At 57.6% G+C, this 21,185-nt stretch overlaps 1 protein-coding gene across 1 annotated transcript in view; it reads right to left on the bottom strand.

Moving 5' to 3' along the window:
- ASS1 (argininosuccinate synthase 1) overlaps positions 1-18,307 on the bottom strand; it is a 50,632-nt gene extending 32,325 nt beyond the window's left edge. Inside the window, exons 1-6 of the mRNA XM_032418415.1 lie at positions 18,225-18,307; positions 13,074-13,135; positions 11,186-11,295; positions 9,206-9,274; positions 5,754-5,942; positions 945-1,001 (exon numbers count right to left, since the gene is read on the bottom strand). Of these exons, the coding sequence (XP_032274306.1) occupies positions 945-1,001; positions 5,754-5,942; positions 9,206-9,274; positions 11,186-11,290 (420 nt within the window). The 5' untranslated portion in view covers positions 11,291-11,295; positions 13,074-13,135; positions 18,225-18,307. The remainder of the gene's footprint in view (positions 1-944; positions 1,002-5,753; positions 5,943-9,205; positions 9,275-11,185; positions 11,296-13,073; positions 13,136-18,224) is intronic.
- Positions 18,308-21,185: the final 2,878 nt, after the last annotated feature.

Genomic DNA, 21,185 nt, shown 5'->3' with positions numbered 1-21,185 from the left:
GGCCGGTGCCAACTGAGATGGGCTGCCGTGGCAAAGCACACACGGATCTCGAAGACTTCATACAAAGGATGGAACACATCTCATGAGGAAGGTTTTCGCATCCATGACAGGCTGAATGATACCATTTGGGTACACAGGGTTCCATAAAATACATATTAAAATAATGTCACCTGTTGCTTTTTATCTCGTTTTTTTGTTTGTTTGTTTGTTTTAACAGGGCCACTAGAAAAATCTAAATCACCCATAGGGCTCACACTGGTTACACACTACAGCTCTGTATGCCTGGAGCCTGGCCCAGGGCCTGCACTGAATGGGCACCTGGTGCATACTGAATGAAGGAGTGGATGGACAGACAGAGGGACACAAGCCCAGGGCCAAGGCCAGCCTGCAGGGGGCAGGGGTGGCTGTGGCCGGCTGGACAGTTGTGATGTGGGCTGTCACGCCTGGGTGACAGGCCACGGACAGGGGTGGCTGATTCCCCCAGATCCTGGTGATTCCCATCCCAGGAAAGGGCTCCAGGATGCTGGGGCTCAGGCAGCCAGAGCAGAGCCAGGGCCTTAGCTGGGTGGCCCCGACCAGGGTTGGGTGGGCTATGAGCACCCCAGAAATAGCACAGCAATGTCCCAACCTGCACCCAAGAAGCCAGACCTGGGAACACCGAGGACAGTGGCCAAAGGGCGGCCACGTCTTTCTGTCCCACGCCCCTGTCTACCCAGGCCCCTGGCAGCACCTCTGGGAAGGGCTAGTGGTCAGAGAGAGTGCTGTGCCCTGCATCTGGCATGAGCCCACGGTCTCTCCACGAGCAAGAGGGGCACCACCCACCGGGAGACTCAGGTGCACTCTGTCCCTGTCCGTGGAAACTCCCAGAACTCCATACCCTGCCCTCCCCCCACCCAGGGACCTTGGCTCCCAGCACCCACCCCGAGGGGAGGGCAGCATCTTACCTTAATCTGAGGGGCCAGTGAATAGCAGGTGAGCTCAAACCGGACCTGGTCGTTTCCCTGGAACAAGGAACAGGGGGTGGTCGGGAGCCGTAGGACAGGGGCGGGGGATAGGAGCAGCGCCTCACGACTGCTGACCACCTGCCTGGAGGAGCCGGGCGGCCTGGGTGCTCGGGTGTGTGCGGGACAGGACACTCGTGTGCCCGGCGGTGAACGCCACGACTTCTGTGCGCGGCGTGCTGTGCGATGTGCGCGAGGGGGCGCGTGGGGGGCGTAGGGTGTGCACGTGTATGGGTGGGCATGCGGCAGGACAGGGACGCCCACGTTTGGGGACATGGCAGGGCACGCACCCGTCTTGTCACGTATGTGCACACTTCGGGGGGCGCTCACGCGTGTGCGAGGCTGGGGGTCTGGCCCTGCCGAGATCCCGGTCCTTCTCTAGGCAGCCCCCAGCTGCCCACACCTCGGCCTCTTCCTCCAGTTTTCCTCCCTGTCTGGCCTCATCCGCCCCAATCCAGGGACTGAGTCCGGGGCTCGGGCTCCATGGTGCTTGGACTCCTCATATCCATAAAATTGGGAAGTCTGTCGCCTCGGTGAGCCTCAGTTTCCCCATCTACAATCGCCACTTGGCAGGGAATGGGTGGGCCACTGAGGGCCCTTTGCTCCTCGGCTCCGCTCTGTACAGGACTGGCCACGCTGGAATCTTCAGGGACTAGTCAAGGGCCCCCGGCCCCCACCAGCCCGCGAGGGATGCCCAGCCTCTCTGCGCCCGCGTCGTCCACTGTGCAGTGGAGACTCGTCCGACCCCCCGGCGCGCAGACGACACGGAGGAGGGAGAGGGGGCCGCAGACCCGGTGGCTGTCAGGGACCCGCCTGCTTCCCATCAGCTCGGCCCCCGGACGGGGCGCTTAAGCTGTGGAAATAACAGAGGGACCTTCCGCCTACTGTGAAAACTGCACGGGCCCAGCGAGGCGGCGGCGGGAATGACATGTTATTTTCCAGAGTCTCGTCAGGTGGCGCGGAAATGCAGGTCTCGGCCCCTCTGGGTGGCGGAGCCAGGAGCCCGGGGGCTGAGGCTGCCCCCCGTCCCGTGCCTCTCGGGGCCATGAGCTGCGCCAAACCCGCCACCCCACTCGCCCGCCGACCCAGCCCTGTCGTGAGCACCCACTGTGCGCTCGCGGTCACAGGGGTGAGCCACCTGGGGCCAGTGGGGTATTTCCCCCTGCTTCGCTGACGATGAAAGCGAGGCTCAGAGAAGTGATGTCGCTTGCCCGGGGTCACACATCCAACAGACATTTCTGTCCTAAGAGCTCATATTCAGGTGACCGGTCTGAGCCCCAGACTTAAACTCATTGAAGCCTTACAGCTGACAGCAGCCCCCAGAAGCAGGTTCTATTATTATCCCCACCTTACAGGTGGGGAAACTGAGGCACAGCCGGTAAACGTGCCCAAGGACCCCGTGGCCAGCCCACTTCCTGGAGCAGCTACAATAAATGGTAGATCCATTTTAGATTTGTAAAGCACATGGTATTGCCTATCCTGGTGAGTTTTCCCCATGGCCTCATGTTCCCCTACAGGCCTGCTGGGCTGGTGTCTGCCCATTCAGACCCACATGGGGACACCCATCTGTTCCAGAGTCAGAGACCCTCCCAGAAGCCAAACGGCCTCCCTTGGTTCAAACTCTGTCCCAGATTAAGAGCCACGGTGGGTCCAGTCCTTCCTCCCCCTAACCCCAGGACCCTCTGCAACCAGGGCAGCTCCCCGGAGCAGGAGAGGGGGGGATAGCTATCCTCCACATCATGTGTGTCCCCGTGCTGATCCACGTGCAGGCGTGTGTAAGTGTGGGTGCAGCGCCCACGGGGACCGCAGGGGCTGGGGTGGGGGGTGGTCTGCCCATCTGTTCCTGGGCCAGTCATACAGCTGGCGCCGTTTACAAAACTGCTCCCCATACCCCTGCCAGAGTCTGGCTCAGATTTCCAGGCCCTTCCTCCAAAACTAGGGGGAGGAGGCCCTGGAAGGGCCACCCCAGCTTCTGCACAGCTCTCTGGTAGGGAGGGAACAGGGCGGGGCATGGAGGGTGGACCCCAGCTCGAGCTCTGTAGCAGGTGCTGCCCTGTTGGGCCCTGGGAGGGATGCTGCCTCCCATCTCCAGGCCTTTGCAAGGGCTGTTCCTGCGGCCTGGGGTGCTCTTCCCCTTTGGGGTTCTGGGGTTCTGAAAAGAACACCCTTTCCTGAGGTTCTGTGGCCTCCAAGACTATGGAAGGGTACAGTGCTACCCTGGATCTCCATCTCTTCTGGGGTTGATGGGCAAGGCTTAGTCCCGTGCCTTAGTTTCCCCTATTTACAGAAACTGGGGAAGCCCCCCAACGTCTCTGAAGACAATTTCCTAGAACTGAGGGGTGTGAATAGGGAGAACTGGCTAACTCTTGCCCCGCCCCGTGGTCCACCCCCTGCTGGGTCAGGGCTCCTAAGTCCCTGGGTGCCTCCCCTAGCCCATCCTGTACCAGCGAGCCCATGCATGGAGGAGGGCCAGTGCTGGATAAATATGCAGGGAGTGAATGAATGAACACACGCATGAATGCAACCTCTGGGAGGCTGGAACAAGGGCCCCTGGGCCCTGGTTGCCCTCATCGGTGACTCAGAAGCCAGTAGCTGGGAGAGCCCAGTGGCTGAGTTTCCACATGGCCACAGCCTCAGGACTGGCCACGCTGGAATCTTCACATCAGTGGGGGGAGCCCCTGCGGTCTGCTAATGACCCAGCTTTCTCTGCACCGTGACCCCCTTGCAGAAAACTGCGAAGTGGTCCTCTGGTATCTCTCTGGGCTTGCCAGCCCGACCCCACCGACCTGGGTTCTTCCATGTGGGACCACAAGCCTCCCGCCCTTGCTCTGGAAGTCCACCTCCTGAAATGTAAAGTCATGGACGCCCGCCCCCAGGCCCACCAGGCCACAAGCCACGGCAGACCACCGGCCCCTCTCCCCCCACCTTCCTGCCTCAAACAGCATTTCTCTGGACCCCGCCCCAGGCCTGCCTGGTTCTCCCTATTCACACCCCTCAGTTCTAGGAAATTGTCTTCAGAGACGTTGGGGGGCTTCCCCAGTTTCTGTAAATAGGGGAAACTAAGGCACGGGACTAAGCCTTGCCCATCAACCCCAGAAGAGATGGAGATCCAGGGTAGCACTGTACCCCTCCCCTCCCATGGCCTTCCAACCTCTAGTCTTGGAGGCCACAGAACCTCAGGAAAGGGTGTTCTTTTCAGAACCCCAGTCCTGCGGACCCTGGTAGGGACCAGAGGACCCTGGGGGGTGGTGGCCTTTCCAGATGCTTTTCTTGAGGGTAAGCAACCCAAGGCCTCAAATACAAGCCTCTGGTGCCCTCTTGTGGCCAAATGGAGCCACAACTGCAGGTGGCTACTCTCAGTTTCAGTGGGGCTAGTGTTGGGGGGTCTGTCTCCCCAGAGCCTTGAATCTCCCAAGCCAGGGCCAGACCCACCACATGCACACGTTCACTCCACAAGCCCTGAATGCCACCTATCCTCAGTCCTGGGGCTACCACTGGAGGGACCCTCTCCGGGCAGGAGCCCTTCCAGAATCCTGATCTGGCCTCAGCTTAAACATCTCCTGGAATAGGGAGCTCACTGCTCAGCCCATTTCAATACAGGCAGATGAGATGGCTGGGAAGCTTCTTTATTCTGCACTCACATTTGTTCTCATTGACCTTCTTCTGCCCACAGGAGCCCCCAGTATAGGTCTGATCATCAGATGAATAGGGCACTCCCCTCCAGTCTCAAGTGAATCATTCCCTGCATGCCAGGCCCCTGCCAAGAACTTATGCAATTATCTTACTCATTGCTCCCAAACTGCACCATCCACTCAGGGGCTGGAAGTCGGGGGTGTATCACGGGTTGAGTTGTGTCCCCCACAGAAGAGAAATTGAAGCCCCAGCTCCCAGTACCTGAGAATGTGGCCTTATTTGGAAATAGGGTCTTTATAGAGTGATGGAGTTAGGTTGAGGTCACTAGAGTGGGCGCTAATCCCCATATCACTGGTGTTCTTATAAAAGGGAGGAATTTGGACACAGAACCAGAGGGCAGAAGAGGGATGATACACAGGGCGAAGACAGCCATGTGCTTGTGGAACACCAGAGTGTCGCATCTACAAGGGCATAGCCGTCCCTACAGAAGCCCGGAGAGGCCCGGAATGACGCCTTCCTAGCCCCTTCAGAGGGTGCACGGCCCTGCCCACACCTGGGCCCCAGAACTGTGAGAAAACCCATCTCCCTGGCTGGAGCCGCCCCCTGTGTGGTGCTGGGGTGTGGCAGGCCTGGCACGTTAAGACAGGGCTCCCCCTGCCCCCTCCCCTGTTTTTGCAAATGAAGAATCCGAGGCTGGGGGAGGGGAAGGGCCTCCCCAAGGGCCACACAGCTGGGATGAACCCCTCTTTGCTAACTCGGGGTTTCCGACCCTTTCCACTACATCTCATGGTAACCTGTGCTCTGTGACCTGGCCCGGTGGCGGATGTCCCTGAGCCTCCATGTCAAGTCTGCCAACCCGCTCCCACTGGAGGCAGAACCCGCCACGGAACCCACAGCACACAGCCGTTACCACTCCCGGATTCCCGCTCCTACGGCTCTTATTCCTCCTGCTCAGACCAGACTGGCAGTGGCCGCTGCACGCCTGACTCTCCGGGGGGCAAAGCTTGCAACTGCTCAAGGGCTGTGGGCCGCCCTGGCTGCCTGAGTCCCCTTGGCAGGTTCCCCTGCCCCCTCCTCCCCTGCCCTGCCCTCCCCAGCACCATCCATCTGTTGCCTCACCTTTCCCGTCGCGCCGTGAGACACATACTTGGCTCCCTCCCGCTGGGCAATCTCCACTTGTTTGCGGGCGATGCAGGGCCTGGCCAGAGAGGTGCCCAGGAGGTAGCGGTCCTCGTACAGCGCGCTGGACTGGATGGCGGGCCAGATGAACTCCTCCACAAACTCCTTGCTGACGTCCTCAATGAACACCTACAGGGAGAGGAGCCCATGGGAGGGAGGCTTGGCAAGGACGGGGCCCAGCCAGAGGACAGAGCCCCAGGGGCCTCCGATGGCCTGCATCTACAGCAGACACTACTAATGGATCCTGTAGTAGACATCTTCAATCAGTCCTAGCATACAGTACCATTACTCCCCTCCTGCACTCATGGCAGACATGGCTAATCAATCCTGATCTCCATCTAGCTGAAACTGGATGTGGTTCTTAAGTCCTTCCCAGCACAGCATTCTGGGCTGGAGAGGAAACTTATCACCTAAGATCTAGAGCAGTCGATAGTAGACGGTAATCCACAAAGCTCTCAACCGGGGATGATTTTGTTCCCCAGGGTAGTGGCAATATCTGGAGATATTTTTGGTTGTCACAACTGGTGGGTTGGGGGACAGGGATTCTGGTGTCTTATGGGTAAAGACCAGGGATGCTGCTAAACATCCCACATTGCTCAGGACAGCCAGTCACATGCCAATAGTGCCAAAATTGAGAAGCCCTGATTTAGAGGAATGGTTCTCAAAATGTAGACCTCTGGACATCCTCAAGATGTCAGGGAGACTGAGCAAAACGATTTTTTATAGTGATCCTAAGGTGTTATTTGCCTTTTTCACCAAGTTGACATTCACACCGAATTTGCAAAAGCAATGATGGGTACGGGGGCTAGCTGCTCAGCACAAATCAGGGCAGAGATGGCCGCTGTGTTCCTAACGTCTCCCTTCTACAGTGACAATTTCACCCGAGAAGAAGCTGTCTTGAAGCCATAAAAATGATGACTTTGTTGCATCTCGAGCACAGAAGGAGAAATACACACGAAACACTTCTGTTGCATTCCAAAGCGAGTTACAAGCTGAACTAGCCACTTTTTTCATAGAACATCGTTTTTACTTGAAAGAATGACTGACAAATTATGGTCTTTCAGACTTGAGCGTTTGGCCTACAGTTTCACAAAAATGAAGTGACCTTGTCACTTCAGGGAAGACTGAGTACTTGTTGCCAATGATAAAATTAGGGCTTTCCAGTTAAAATCAGAATTATGGACAACTTGCATCTGTCAGCTTCCTAATACTTCTGTGAGTAGTGGCAAGACCGACAAATGTGATGTTCTGATATTTTATAATGAAACATAGCAACATTTGGGAGATCTGCATAACTCAATTAAACAATAGCTTTCAAAAGACCAACGCATGATGTCACACAATCTTGCATGGTGAAAAAATCCACCCAAAGTGCAAGATGGACCAGAGGATTTTAATGCATGAAAAATTCATTGTACAGTTTCAGTTTCCCCATTGAACTAATCTTTAAGAAACTACCCCTTGTTGACTTTTGATGCAGTATCCAAGAATATCCCCAACTCTCTGAAAAGGCTATTAAAATATTCCTCACTTGGAGCACCTGGGTGGCTCAGTCAGTTGAGTGTCTGACTTTTGGTTTCGACTCAGGTCATGATCTCAGGGTTCTGGGATCAAGCCGCATGTTGGGCTCTGTGCTCAGTGAGGAGTCTGCTTGAGATTCTCTCTTCTTCTCCCTCTTCCCCTCCCCCCTCACTCACGCACCCGTGCTCTCTCTCTCTCAAATAAATCTTAAAAAAAAAGTATTCCTCTCTCTTCCAGTGTTACATTCATGAGACCGTATTTTTTCCAAATGCAAACCAAAACAACACATCACAAAATGGAGACACAGCTACAAGAATCCATCTGTCTTCTGTTAAACCAGACATTAAGAGATTTATAAAAATGTAACACAATGCTATTTTTACCAAAAATTCTTGTTTTGGAAATAGTTACTTTTCTGAGGTAAAAATGTCAACATTTTATGTTAACATATAATGTGTTTAATATTATTCTTTTAATTCTAGTAATATTAATATTATTCTTTTAAAATGGGTTAATATTTAAAAAATTTCAGCTTTTATTTATACTATGATGATATCAATAGATGTAATCCACAAAACTCTATGGGGCACTCAGTAATTTTCAAAAGTGTAAAGGGGTCACAGGATTCTTTGTATTATTTTTGCAACTCCCTGTGAGTCCATAATTATTTTAAAATAAAATTAAAAAATTTTTAAAAAATGAAGCAAAGAACGAAAGAAAAGGAAAATTAAAAGAAAAGCAATGGGGACTATACCCTGATGGTATGGGCAAGAAATTTCAATTCCAAACAAATACATAAACGTATATGGGAGCCTGAGAGGACAAGGTTAAGAATCTGATCTAGGGTAATGAACTAAGGCCAAATCTTTACACGAAAGCCCAACCGATGTGAAAGCCCAACTCATTTTCAACACTCAAATGTTCTTACTGCACTTTCTGGGCTCCTGCTCAGACAACTCCTCTCCTCTCGGAGACTCAGCGGACTCCTGACCAAGGAGGGATATCCAGTGTTAGGTGCATGGCCAGTGATGGGATGTGGGACTCATTCATTCATTCATTTTAAGGTACTACTATGTGCCAGGCTCCTTTTTAGGTTCTGAGAACCCCACAGAAGTGCCCTGCAGAGGGGACCAGTTCTGAGCAAGCAGGTGGGCTGGTGGCCTTTCACAACATCCCTGTTATGTCCCCCTGCCCATTTGCCCAAGTGAAGGGGCAAGGGTGCCACGGGCGTCCCCATGGGAGCAGCTCAGACTTTATACTGTGAGCCTATGTGAGAAGGGACCACGTTGGCTCTGTTCACCATCTGGGCTCTGCACCCAGCAGAGGGCCTGCCCGCCACATGATTAGATGCTCAGTCAATGCACTGAATTCAACTGGAACTTTCTGATTCTGCTGAATGGTTGGAAGGATGGACAGAGATAAAAGAGGAATGGGCAGGGCATCCACCTGGATGAAGGATGGATGAAAGGATGGTTGGATAGATGGATAGACGAATGGATGGAGAGTTGATGGTTGGATGGATGGATGAGTGGATGGATGGATGGATGATGGTTGGGTGGAGGGATGGATGAGTGAGTGGATGAATAGAGGGATAAAAGAGGGATGGATACGTGGATGGATGGATGTGGAGGAGGAAGATGGATGAGCAGGTGGGATGAGGAGGTGGTGGGGCAGGGAAGAGTGGCTAGGGAAGGCAGGGAGATGGTGTCCACATGCCTAGAAACAGAAGGAATTGATCTCATACTCTTGGAAGCAAGAGGACCAACTGGAAGGGATGTAGACGACAGGGAACTCTGAGACAGCAATGCCCACTGCTGCCCCCACATGTCAGAACCCCACTCCCAGCCCCAAACCCTGCCTCCACTTGGTACCTTTTTGGCCCCGAGCTTCAGTGCTTTCTTCCTGGCTTCCTCAAAGTCTTCCTTCTGGCCGATGTTGGCCTGAGAAGCAGAAGCAGAGAGGCCTCATCAGCCCAGTGGCATAAAGGAGAGTGGGGGAAGAATTTCAGCCCCCCTGGGCAAGAGCTCTCTACAGCACCCCTCAAACGGAGGTGCTTTCCATTTGGGGGGCCAAGGTCACAGTTAGGAAGAGAAAGGCACAAAGCAGGGTCCGGAGAAGCTGGACTGCTTCCAGGAGCTGACACTTGGCCCTGCCTGGGTGTGCTGGGAAGCAGTTCCTATGGGTCGGAACACTAGATGGGCCTGGCCCTGTTCACTGGGCTGCTGGGACCCGGCATTTGCTGTTATTGCCTTGAAGGTCTCGGGCTTCCCTTAAACCCATCTATCTCTTCCTGAAAACTCCCCCAAAGCCAGTACTGAGGTCGCTGTGTCAGAAAGTGTGGCAACCCCCGGGGGATTTCTGCAGCTGAGCACAGCGACTTGACCATCCCAAGGCATCTGGGTGGGCAGGAGGCCATCCCTGCTGTTGGAGTCCGACTTCTCTCACAGCCCCCTCTGCAGACACCAGCGTGTTTTCTGCTGGCCGCACTCTGGCCTGCTGCCCAGATTTCGACCCTGCATTCTGCTCACCAGATTCTGGAATCTTCTCAGAGCCCAGCTGCAGGTTTTTTCTGAGGTCACTCAGTTTTAAAATCTGCATAGTGGTAGCCGGGCTTCTGGACCGCCCCACTATGCTGCCATCGGCAGGACCCACACACACCCTGGGGTCCTTGGATGCCCCCAAAGCTGAGACTCTCACATGCCAGGGGGCTGTGAGCGAGGTGCTTCCCCTCCCTGGGCCTCACTCTCCCCTACCCGAGGGACAAGGGGACTGGGCACTATGAGGTGATACTGACTTTAACTGCAAACCAGTCAATGCTGGCAACAGCTGAACTTTGGTCTCTGCAGAACAGCATCCTCACTTCCTCTGGGCCCTCTTGCCATAGGAAGGGAGGGGAATAAATCATGTCTCCTGCTCATTGTAGGGACAAGCCCAGGATCCAAGCCCAGATGATCAGAACCCTTCATGACACAGCCATAGTAACCAATGTGTGGCAGGCAGTGGCTCGGGCAATGAGAGTGCCCCTTGGGCCCTCCCATCAGAGCCTCTGCAGGAAGCCCTCCTTTCTCTGGGAGAGCCAGGCTACAATGACGTGAGCCTTGCCTGCCCTGTGGAGAGGCCAAGAATGAAGCCAAATAGAGGCAGAAGCAGATCTGGATATGCACCTGGATCCAGCCTTACCTGAAGCTGTCGAAGCCCAGATTTCTCAGTTACACAAGCCAAGAACTATCTTGTTTTTTGGTTTGTTTTGCTTGAACTGGTACAGGTTAGATTTTTAGAATTTGCACTCAAAAGAGTCCTGAATACATGGAGAAGGATTCAGAAGCAACGTCCAGTTCGTTAGAAGTGGAGACGGCTTGATCAGGGATGCCTGCTGGACCCAGCATGGGGGAGTGGCATCACACATAACCTACCCTAGGACTAGGTGGTCTCTAGCAGCTTTGCTAGCTCAGCCGCTGCAGGATTCTGTAATCTTTGCAGAATTACTGGGGGCTGACAGGGGACTTCCGGAAATGGGAAGAGTGTGTGCTTGCCATGGCCTTCAGCAGGCCCATGGTCCCTTGCAGGCAGTCTGGCCGAGTCGCACCACCAAGCTCCTTTCTGGTGTTCCTCCCCACCCCCTCGGGCACCCACAGAGAGCTGGCCTCCTCTGTGCTCTGGGGACACCCCAGACCTGGGGTACACCACGGATGTTCATTTTACAGATGAGGAAAGGGAGGCAGAATGACAAGTATGTGCCTACAGTTCAGGGCAGGCTTAGGGAGGGGACGCTGGGCCCAGGCGAGTGACAGTGAGCACATGGTCAGCAGGACAAACAGGTAGAAAGACAGACACACTGAGCACCTCCTTACCAGGTAGGCAATGACGTCATAGCCTTGTTCCTTCAGCCACACGAGAATGCAGGAGGTGTCCAGGCCGCCACTGTAGGCCAGGACCACGGAGCCTTTGCTGGACATCTTGTCTGGGGGGGGGGGGGGTGAGGAAGGACAGTGACACAGAGTCAGCCCAGCCCAACCCGCCAGCCCCTGCAAACAGCCTCCACCTTGGCCTTGGGCAGCCTCATCCCCTGGACGAGCTGCCGCTGGAGGGTTGGGAACAAGATGTTCACCTGTCATCAAGGCCAGCCGAGGAGCTGGTCCTTCCCGCAGCCTCACCCTCTCCACCCCCGCCCCTGGGGGACCGACCCCACCACTGCACGCACGCACCCCACACATGCAGGGTCCTGGGAATACTGACAATAGCTTGGGGCTGACGGGGTGAGGGGGCACCCAGGGGGGTAGAAAGCATGTCTTGGAGCCAATCCCCCACCAGCTAGAGAAAGCACATGAGGCTGAGCTGTTAGGACGAGGCCCGGATGCTCGGGAGACATGGGTGGGGCCGCTCGGAGTGTGCCAGGCATGGTCCTGGGAGCCTCGTGTAGCTCGCCCTGCACCCCAACCATGACCCCATGAAGTAGCTGCTGTCGTACCCCCTGGGGAGACAGAGACTGGGGCTCAGACAGGTGAGCAGCCTGCTCAAGGTCACACAGCACATGCCAGGGCTCTTCCCAGCATGCAGTGCTGCCTCCCAGCTGTAGGCAGAATAGGATGCTGGGGTGCAGCGCTCCTGCCTCCATGTACCTCTCCCACTGGGGGCCCCAGCAAACCCTCCCGCACTGGGATTTTAGACTCTTTTCAAATGCAAGCCCCTCTGGGAGGATAAACGAGAGACCCAGAGCACCTCGGTGACCAACTGTTCCGGGGTGCAGATGCAGACACTGGGTCCCAGAGAAGGAAGGAACAGGCAGAGGGAGGTCCTTCCTGGAGGTATAGATCATAGATCTGTCCCCCTGCAGCAGGGACAGGTGTGTCCCACCCTATCTGTCTCCTCAGCTACACTGAGGCACCAGGGGCTCCTATCTTCTTGCCTTTGCAGCCGCTGTTCCTTCTTCCAGAAGGCTCTCCCTGAACCCTCGGGCTGTGTTGGGGCTCGCCCTGCCTCCCCCAGCACTCTCCCCGTGGCCCTGAGAGTCGATGCCATTATTGTGCCCCCTTTGCTAAAGAGGAAAGCGAGGGTCGCAGAGGTGGGGTCATGTGCTTGAGGTCAGATGGTCAGCAGGCAGCGGGACCAGATGTGGAACGAGGCCATCTGGTCCCAGCATCCCTGGACATGGCCCCAGCATCCTGCATTTACAGGGGGGACACCTGTGTCTGGTGAGAGCATTTACACCAGAGTCTGACCAAGGTCAGGGTCCTTATTAGATACTCTTGAGAAAAGCCGTGGACACCCCTCCACAGAGCCATGGAGCCCAGAAGGGGCACCCCACCATGGCTACCTGTGTACTGAAAACCTCCCCCCGCGCCTGGAGGTCCAGAGAGGTGCTGTCCCGGTCACTCCACCCTGCGCAGCAGAGCCTGGACAGAGCCCGACGTGCCTAGAACACACGCCCCCTGTGCAGAGGCAGCTCACAGGCCCACCCGCCTGCCGGCCCCAAGGCTCACACCCCTGTGGCCTTTTGGACACAGAAGGGAACAGCGAGGTTGGAGGGGGTGTTTCTGATGGATGTATACGACTTTTGCCTCCACTGGGCATTCGACCACCTGCCAGGCCTTGTCCCCGGCCACTTGGTTTGCTGGTGACTCAGCAGACCCTGACCCTGGGGCCAGATGGTGCCCATGGCAACTGCAGCCAGGCAACAGGCCACCAAAAATGGAGGGAGGGAGGAAAGAGAGAGGGAGGCAGAAGGGACCCAGAAAGTACCTTGGATTGGAGATGTGGGTTCCCGGCTTCTGGAATCTGACTTCGCGGCTCCGTGAACCACTCTGCAAAAGCAAAAGCTGTTCAGCTGCCTGGCTTGGCAGTCCAGGTGAAGCCAGGGACCCTGAACCTGGCCCCTCCAGCTGCCGGATTCCCCTGGAGCAGCCCTGTTGATCGGGGAGATTTGGGGAGCCACCCGCTCAGCCTCCTGGCCCTGGAAAGTACTGGTGCTCCCAGCCCCGTGTGCTTGTGTGCCATGGTGCTGGGGCTGGGGTGGGGCGTGTATCCTGTTGCATATTTTTCAAACAGCTCAACTGAGGTTTAACTGAGATACAAGAAACTGCATATATTGAGAGCGTCCTATTTAGCGTGAAACTGTCACCGTAATCAACATAAGGAACCTATCCATCATGTGCTGAGCTCTTCCCTTCGAGTTGTCCCCATTTTAGACACAGGGAAACTGAGGCTCAGGTTAAGGAACTGGCTCGAGGCCTTGCTTGGCGGATCGAGTGGCCGAGCCAGGACTCAAACCCAGAGGGCTGGGCCCCATGAGCCACTGCTGGAAGGGATAAGGGCCCAGAGAAGGGAAACATGGGGGCAGGTGTGGTCTGGGAAGCTACAGGGCCCTGGCGTGACTGGGGTGGGCTCAAGACAGGGAGAGGTGATGCCAGCCCAAGATTCACCCTGCTCTTAGAGTCGCCCCTGCTCTGCCATCTCCTAAGGGCACCTGGAGCCAAGAGGGTGGGCACTGGAGTGAGGGAGAGGAAGCTCCACAGGGACAGACAGACTGCCTGTGATCCCTTGTCCATGGCCCATCCTAGCACATGGCACGCTGGGTTTAATCGCACCCCCACCCCCACAGCTGTGAGGTCCACGGGGACAGGGACCATCTTGCAGTCAGCAAGTGTCATGCGGCCGGCACTCAGAACAACGCTTCTGATTCCACGGTCTAGAGGTCAGTTCCTTGCTTCTAAAGAGGTTAGGTAAATCCCCTCAAAGCACGCCCTCACCCAGCCACTAGGGAGCTACCAGGGAGCCCCGCCTGCTTGCCAGGCCGTGCGCATGCACGGGCACCGGGGGGCCTCAGCCTCTGGCTCTGAGCCGCGTGGAAGAACGCACACAGCTATCCAACTGTGTGCTTCAGTGTGAACGCGTGTGTGCATGCCGGCACGTGGGTGGGGGCGCGTGTTGGGTTTGGGCCTGCGTGTGCAGAGATGAGCAGGGCAGGTGGCCGGGAAATGATGCAATCTGACACTGGCATTCCCCCCCCCCCGCCCCCGCCGCCTCCCCCCAGGCACCCAGTGAACTCGTCCCTGGGCTGCATAATGAGACTGCCGCCTGCCTCCGGGACTGGAGACTGATGGGGCTGGGGCCTCCCCGTGGGGGTGGGAGACGGGGAGAGGAGCAGGAAGGAAGAGCAGTTACTGTCCGGGGGGTACCCACTATGGGTAAAGCACAGTGGCTGGGTCCTCCAGACCTGGGCCCGAGCTGCTTGAGCTGCTCATCTGCAAAATGGGGGTAAGAAGAGCCCGTCAGTCCACAGGGCGACCGCTGAGGATGCAGCGAGATGCTGGGGGAGGGGGGAAGCAGCCAGAGCCGGGCAGCCAAGCCTGTGCCCACCAGACTCTCCTTACCGCTGTCACAGCTAACCTCGGGCCAGTCCCTCACTCCCCAGGGCTCGACTAGCCATGTGCACAACCCGAACGCCATTCTGGTTCCGACACCCCAGGGCCCTGGTCTGCCTGCCTGGGGGGAGGTGTCTAGTCCATCCTTGGCCCCACCCCACCTTCCATGAAGGGCCCAGGGCAGGTTTCGCCAGCTCCCGGCACAGGCCCACTGCGAAGAACATCCTTGCCTCCCCATTCCCATGTCAGCCCTGACATCCTTCACCAGAAGAGGGACACCTGGGAGGGAGGAAGAAGGTGGCCTCATGCCGAGATGCCTGCCAGCCAGCCAGGCCCGAGTTGGCAAGGCAGGCGGCATTCTCCATGGTCCCAGCCAGAGTCACCCCACCACCTTCCAGCGACGGCGCTAGGCCAGCCTTGGCACTCGCTCGGTTCTAGGGAAACCCGTGTGCTCTAAGATGTCAAAGCTGGAACAATGACAAGAGCAGATACTATGTTCAGTGCCGCACGAGTGCCATTTCAAGGAGGAGACTATTATTACCACGTGGGGCTCAGAAAAGGTAAGCGACAAGCTAGCAGATGGCAGGGCTGGGACAGAAACCTCGGCTGACTGCAGACCGCCTGCTTGTTACTGCCCCGTGCCCCATACGCTCGGGACCCTAGGAGACCACGGATCACCTCCCCCTCACTTCGTCTCTCAGAAAGCAAAGCCCCCAAAGAATCATCACCGATCAGTAGTCCATTTCTCTGCATGGGCATACAGCCTGGCAAATGTTCTTCCGGAACCCCTCCCTGGCATTCTAACTCAGCCGAGCTGGGTTCGTTATAGTTTTTTAAAACCCTAGCTCCACCGAGGCCAGAAGGATTCTCTCTGACTTTGGGCTTTCCTCATTGTAGGGCTGCAACCCCTACCACTTTGGGGCCCTCTTTTGTGTCGGACAGAGCTAGGCTGCAATTCCACACTCTGACCAGGAGGTGCCGCTGTGGGGTCTCAGCCTGCCCGTCCGCTTGACAGGTTCAGCTCATCTCTTCCGCACGTCCTTGGTCAGACAGGGGAGCGATTTTCTCCCCAATCGACAGATGAGGAAGCTGAGGTCAAGGGGCTGGCCCTAGGCTCGACACTGAGCTGGCTCTCAGCCGCGGGGTTCCTGGGGCCTGAGAATCAAATCAGGAAGACTGGTTCCCTTGAGGACAGTGGCACTCCAGCAACTTCTTCCATCCAGGGTTAGGGGTCATTCGGGGGTCTGCCTGGGCTGGGAAGGTCTCTGAGTCTCTGCTTCTGGTGACAAGCCCCTGAGACGGGTGGTAAAGAGACTAAGGAGATCTCACCAGGCTCTGGTAAGAGACACGCAAGCTCCTAAGAGCATTTGGAGCTCACGGAGGAAAGGAGAGTGCATTCATTCATTTGCTGATTTCTACTAATAATATTAAAAAGCCTGTGGGTGCATGGCCTACCCCCAAGTCTGGGGAGGGCACCTGCCACTCGAGGGAACACGCCGGGGCCTGGAAGATCAACCCCGCCTACAGTGTTACAGCAGAGCTCAGAGCTTCAGACCCTGAATTCCAGTGAGTTAGTTTCTCTCTTTCCACATGGGTGCCCACAGGCAAGGCACTCACTTCAGGGGCTGTGTGCTCCGAGGAAGGCAGCTGGCCGTCCTGGCTGGCCTCCCAGGCCCCATAGGGCTAAAATGAACTGGGGCATGGGAAAGTGCTTGCGCAGCAGGTGAGTCTGGGCCTGGCCCCCCTCTGTGAGTCAGGTTCCTGGGGCCTCAAGCCAGGGGAAACGGCTACCAGCGCAGCCAAGTGGCCACAAAGCCCCCTGAGCAGGCCGACAGTGGATGGGGCACATGTGAGGACTCTGGGGACCTCAGACGTTGCAGAGTGGGGGCCTCCCTCCTCTGGCCCACCCGGTGCCTGGCCCAGGCTCTAGGTGCTCGCTGGGCAGCCTTCATCATTCCATCAGCTTGTACGGAGCAGAGGTAGAACTGCTTCTCAGCACAGTGCACAGCTCCCCCTGGGACAGGTCCCCACCCCACCCCTGGGCTCCCCTGCCTGGGCTCTGAGAGGGGGATGGAAGAAGGAACGGAGTTCAGAATGAAGCCTCCTCCAGTCCCATCCATCTCCAAAGTTCCCACCCCTTTGTGGCTCTTTCTGTCTCTCCGGTCTCCCTCCCCACCAGAACCTTCAGTAGGAGGGCAGAGAGCTTGTCTCCTGTTCCATGGCCCCAGTTTATGGCACGAGGGGAGGCATGCCCCAGACAGTTGATGAGTGAATGGACCCAGGCACGGCTCTCAATATTCTAGAGAGACTGTCCCACAGTCTGTTACTGTTTCCTGAGCCCTGAGCCTGTGCCAGCTCCATCCGACAGATGGAGAACTGAGGCTTGGGAAGCTGGCGGCTGACCTGACCCAAGCCTCACCTAGTGGTGCCTGCCTTCCTGCCTTGGGTCTACTGGCTCCAGAATCTGCCCTGTCACCAGCCGTGGGCTGGGAAAGGAGGATCAAAGCCCAGGGTCTATTTGATCCATCCCTGGGGAAAGGACAGGTTTGTTCCTGCCTGAGATGTGCAGCCAGACCGCGATGCCCCGGAGGAGACGCTCCCACTGCGCAGAAAGGAACACTGAGGTGGCCGGGTCACGGGACCTCCTCAGGAAGAGCCCTGGCGGGCTGGGAGAGGAGTTTCCTCCATTTCACAATGACCCTCCCTCCCTGGAGGGCGCAGCCGCCCAAGGTGCCGGAGACAACAGCAACCCGGACGGCGGACATTTCCTGCGGAGCGGCCCCTCCCACTGCCCGGAGCCAGCCAGAAACCCGGCACGGCGACCCCGCGGGGTCACCGGCTCCACCTGGGCGGGGAACGCTAATCCCTCTCAGGAGGCAGAGACTGCCGCCCCCTGCAGGGGAGGGAGCGCAGTCGCACCCAAGACTCGGGGGCCCGCAGCCCGTGTCCCGGCGCCCATCTGTCCGGGGTAAACTGAGGCTCGGGGCTGTGGGAGGGGCGATACGCCCAAGCCCCGGGACGAGGGGCAGAGGTGGGGCTGGAACTCTGGTTTCACGCAGAGAAAGGGAGGCGGAGACAGAGACTGGGGGATGGCCAGAGAGGGGGCGAGAGTCGGGAACCCCCACACCCTCCGGACTCCCAAGGTCTCCATCCGGGGGGCTCCGGTATAGAGGAAGCCGGATTAGAGACGGAGACTCCAGAAAGGACCTCGGCCCGCGAAGGGGACAAATAACCCGACCTGCCCCCCTCAGAGCCCCCGGACACGCGCCCCGGCCCCACCCCCGAGGGTCCCAGGAATCCGGCCGCCCGGCGTCTGAACGGCAGAAGCCCCGGCGTCGGCCTCCTTCCCTCCCGTCCAGGTGCGAGCCCGGGGCGCGCGGCCACTCGGCGCCGCCCTCTGCTCCCGCCCGCGCGGGCGCCCGGAGCGCAGTCCCCTCGGCCTCCTCGGCTGGCTGTCGGCGGGACCCGCGGCGGGGTGTCTCCTAGGCGAGGGGGTGGGAGCGGGAGTCTCGGGCCGGGGGCTCCTTACCGTGGCCCGGGCGGCGGTGGCAGGCGGCGGAGCAGGGCCGGTTGCGTCGCGAATCCCGGATTATAAACACCGGGCCGGGGGCAGGGCCGGGGGCAGGGCCGGGGACCGGGGACACGTGGGGGGACGCGCGCGACAGGCCCCGCCCCCGGGCCCGGCCCCCACGCGGAGCCGCTCAGCGTCGGCGGCCACCTGCGGGTGGGCGGGGCCCGGTCGCTCGCTCCCTCCTGGCCCGCCCCCTTCCCCCTCCGGCCCTCGCGGGGCCCCAACCCCCGCCCGGCTCCCGGGGCCGCACGGCCTCCCGAGGGCGCCGGGCAGTACACGCGGCCCGGGTCTTCTCGCCCTGGCCGGCGGGCAGGCGGCTCCTCGGGGCGCGGCGGTGGCTGGACCGCGCGCAACTGGCCGGGTGACCGCGGCCGCCCTGCCAGAGACTTGCCACCGCTCCGGGGTGGGAGTGGGAATAAAAGTCCCTTAGGTGCGGTGAGTTTCGTGTCCACTTTGATCCCGTGGTGGCCTTTCTGCAGACCTCGAAACCCCTCCCTTCCCCCACAGTAGCCCCCTTGAGCCGGAGCCCAGGTGGAGGCGGCACTAGAAGGTCGGGGTTTCATCCCTCATCCAGGGCTCGTTCGTTCTTGGCTGTCTCCCCAGAGGCTGGCACCTGACCAAACTCCCCGGGGCACCCAGTAAATAGTGAATAGAAGACTGCCCAACTGCTAAGCCACTGGGCAGCGGGGGTTCACAGCTGAGGTTCACAGAGGTGAAGCTTCTTGCTTGCACAAAGAAATGAGGAGCGGCTGCCCCAGCCGGGCCTTCCGAAGGTTCTGTGTGTCAGACCTTTGCCAGCCTGGTTCAGAGGCCCCAGAGCACCCATCACTGCAACCACAACTGAGTGAAATAGCAGGTGCCCACCTGTTCAAGGCAACGCCATAGACAGGACTGACTCCGAGTCATCTCAGCCCTGAACCCCCTGGGAGGTGGGAGCCCCCAGACCATACTGCTGGTTTGCCATTCAGCCATCTTGTAAAAGGGGGAGCTTGTGGTAAGGAGGCAGCCCTGTCCCAGGCCCCTTCCTGCAACCAAGAAGCAGCCAGAGAAAGGGACTCTCAGCAGAGAGGGGTGAAGGCTGCTCACTTAGTCACTTAGTCCCTCTACCAGTCAGCTCCCCCATCGCATACCTGAGCACTCCTGCCTGGCCACCAAGCACATGGGCCAGGCGAGTAGCTGTGAGTCCATCAGGAGGGAAAAGGCATCAAACCAATTCACAAGCAAAGCCATGGCTTTCAGTCCCCGTGAACGCCCCCAGCCTCGGGCACCCCCAGAGGTGGCCGAAATGGCAAGGAGCCCCTTATGAGCTGCGTGGGGCTGGTGAGCTGAGGCACCTTCCTGCCGGGAGGCGGGATGGCAGCTGGCCCCCTTAGCCCACTCACTGAGCCCCTGGCCTTCCACACTAGCAGGAAGCAAACAACGGCCAAAACAACACACCTGCAGCAGGTTGTGCAGCCTTGGGCAGCTTCCTTCCCCAGCAGAGGCGGGGCAGTAGGGGGAGCATTTCCGCTGTCCTCTCTGTCTCCATCCTATGACTCTGTGCTAGGTCTTTGTTTCTTCCTTTAAGATGTCACTGCCCTTTGAGAAAGTTGGGGAGAGTGTGGGTGCATAGGGGGACACCTTCCTTGGAGTTATTACAGAGGAAGTGGGGAGGGAAACTGAGGCAGTGAGGCCTGGCGTTCCCCCAAGCTCCCCAAAGCCAGTGGTGGCCCCAGAGAGAAGCCCCATTACCCAGACCTTAGAAAGAGGGTGGGCTGAGGGATGAGCCCTGCCAGTCTAGGATAGATCTGGGGCACAATTACACTGTTGTGGTTATCCCCAAGCACTGTTTTATCTCCTTACCTTCACTTGCTCTTCACGACTACCCTATATGAAGTCACTGTGACTGTTATCCCCATTTTACAGACAGGAACCTGCAGCACACAGAGAGGGTATATCTTCCCCAAGGCCACACAGCATGTTAGTGGCAGAGCAGGACTACACCCCAGTGCCTGAAGCTCTGGCCCAACCCTCTGTTCTAGCTCAGGCTTGAGGTGAATTGGTAGAGGCACCAGGGTCTCAGTCCCACGGTCACAGGCTGTGGGGGACCTTTAGTCTCTGCTGCAGAAATGGCTCCAGTCCAGGGGACTATCCCTTTCTGACGCACAGGTGCTGGTGACATTAGGGACAATGGTGTCACAGCTCTTCTGAAAGGAAAAGGGGCCCAACTGCCAGCAGGGGTCCTGCCCACTGGGCGTCAGGGTGGATGAGAGGCAGAGATCAAGGCCAGGGTGTCTTGGCTGGTTCCCCGATGAGCCACTTTCCACCTGCACCCCTCCATCCACACCCTGCCCCAGCCCTCACCCTGAAGAGCAGGTCCTGGGTCCAGCACTGGAGCATGGTCAGGGGGATCCCCCACCTGGGGCCCAGCCACCGTGGCCTTTGCCTTTCACCCATACCCAGGTCAGGGCTCCTAAAGGAGCCTACACACCTCTAGTAAGTGACCTTGGGTGCTACCTCTTAAAGTACAGTAACACCTAGGCCTGACCAGGTGGAGAAATGGAGGTGCTGGAGTCTGGGATGTTCGTATCTTCTACATGTATCCAGAGTCTGCCCCTTCCTTTCCATCTCCACCTCCTCCACATTGGCCTGTCATCTTCTCTTACTCAGACCATTGTTATAGCCTCCTTAATCATTTCTGTGCTTCTCCAGATTCCCGCCCCTCCTTTCCCCCAGATCCTTTCTCCACCAAGAGCAGAGAGTTCTTAAAAACTCAGAACAAGTCACTCCCTTCTTAAAACCTTTGGTGGTTCATTTTCCCCTATCAGTTCCCAGTTGTTCTAACAACATTAGTTGAAGACTTTCCTTTCTCCATTGAATTACATTGGCACCTTTGTTGAACATTAGTTGACGCTGTAAGTGTGAATATGTTTCTGGACT

The sequence above is a fragment of the Phoca vitulina genome, unplaced genomic scaffold (assembly GCF_004348235.1).
Source record: "Phoca vitulina isolate PV1807 unplaced genomic scaffold, GSC_HSeal_1.0 scaffold21, whole genome shotgun sequence".
NCBI lineage: Eukaryota > Metazoa > Chordata > Mammalia > Carnivora > Phocidae > Phoca > Phoca vitulina.
This window is presented reverse-complemented; position numbering and strand designations above follow the sequence as displayed.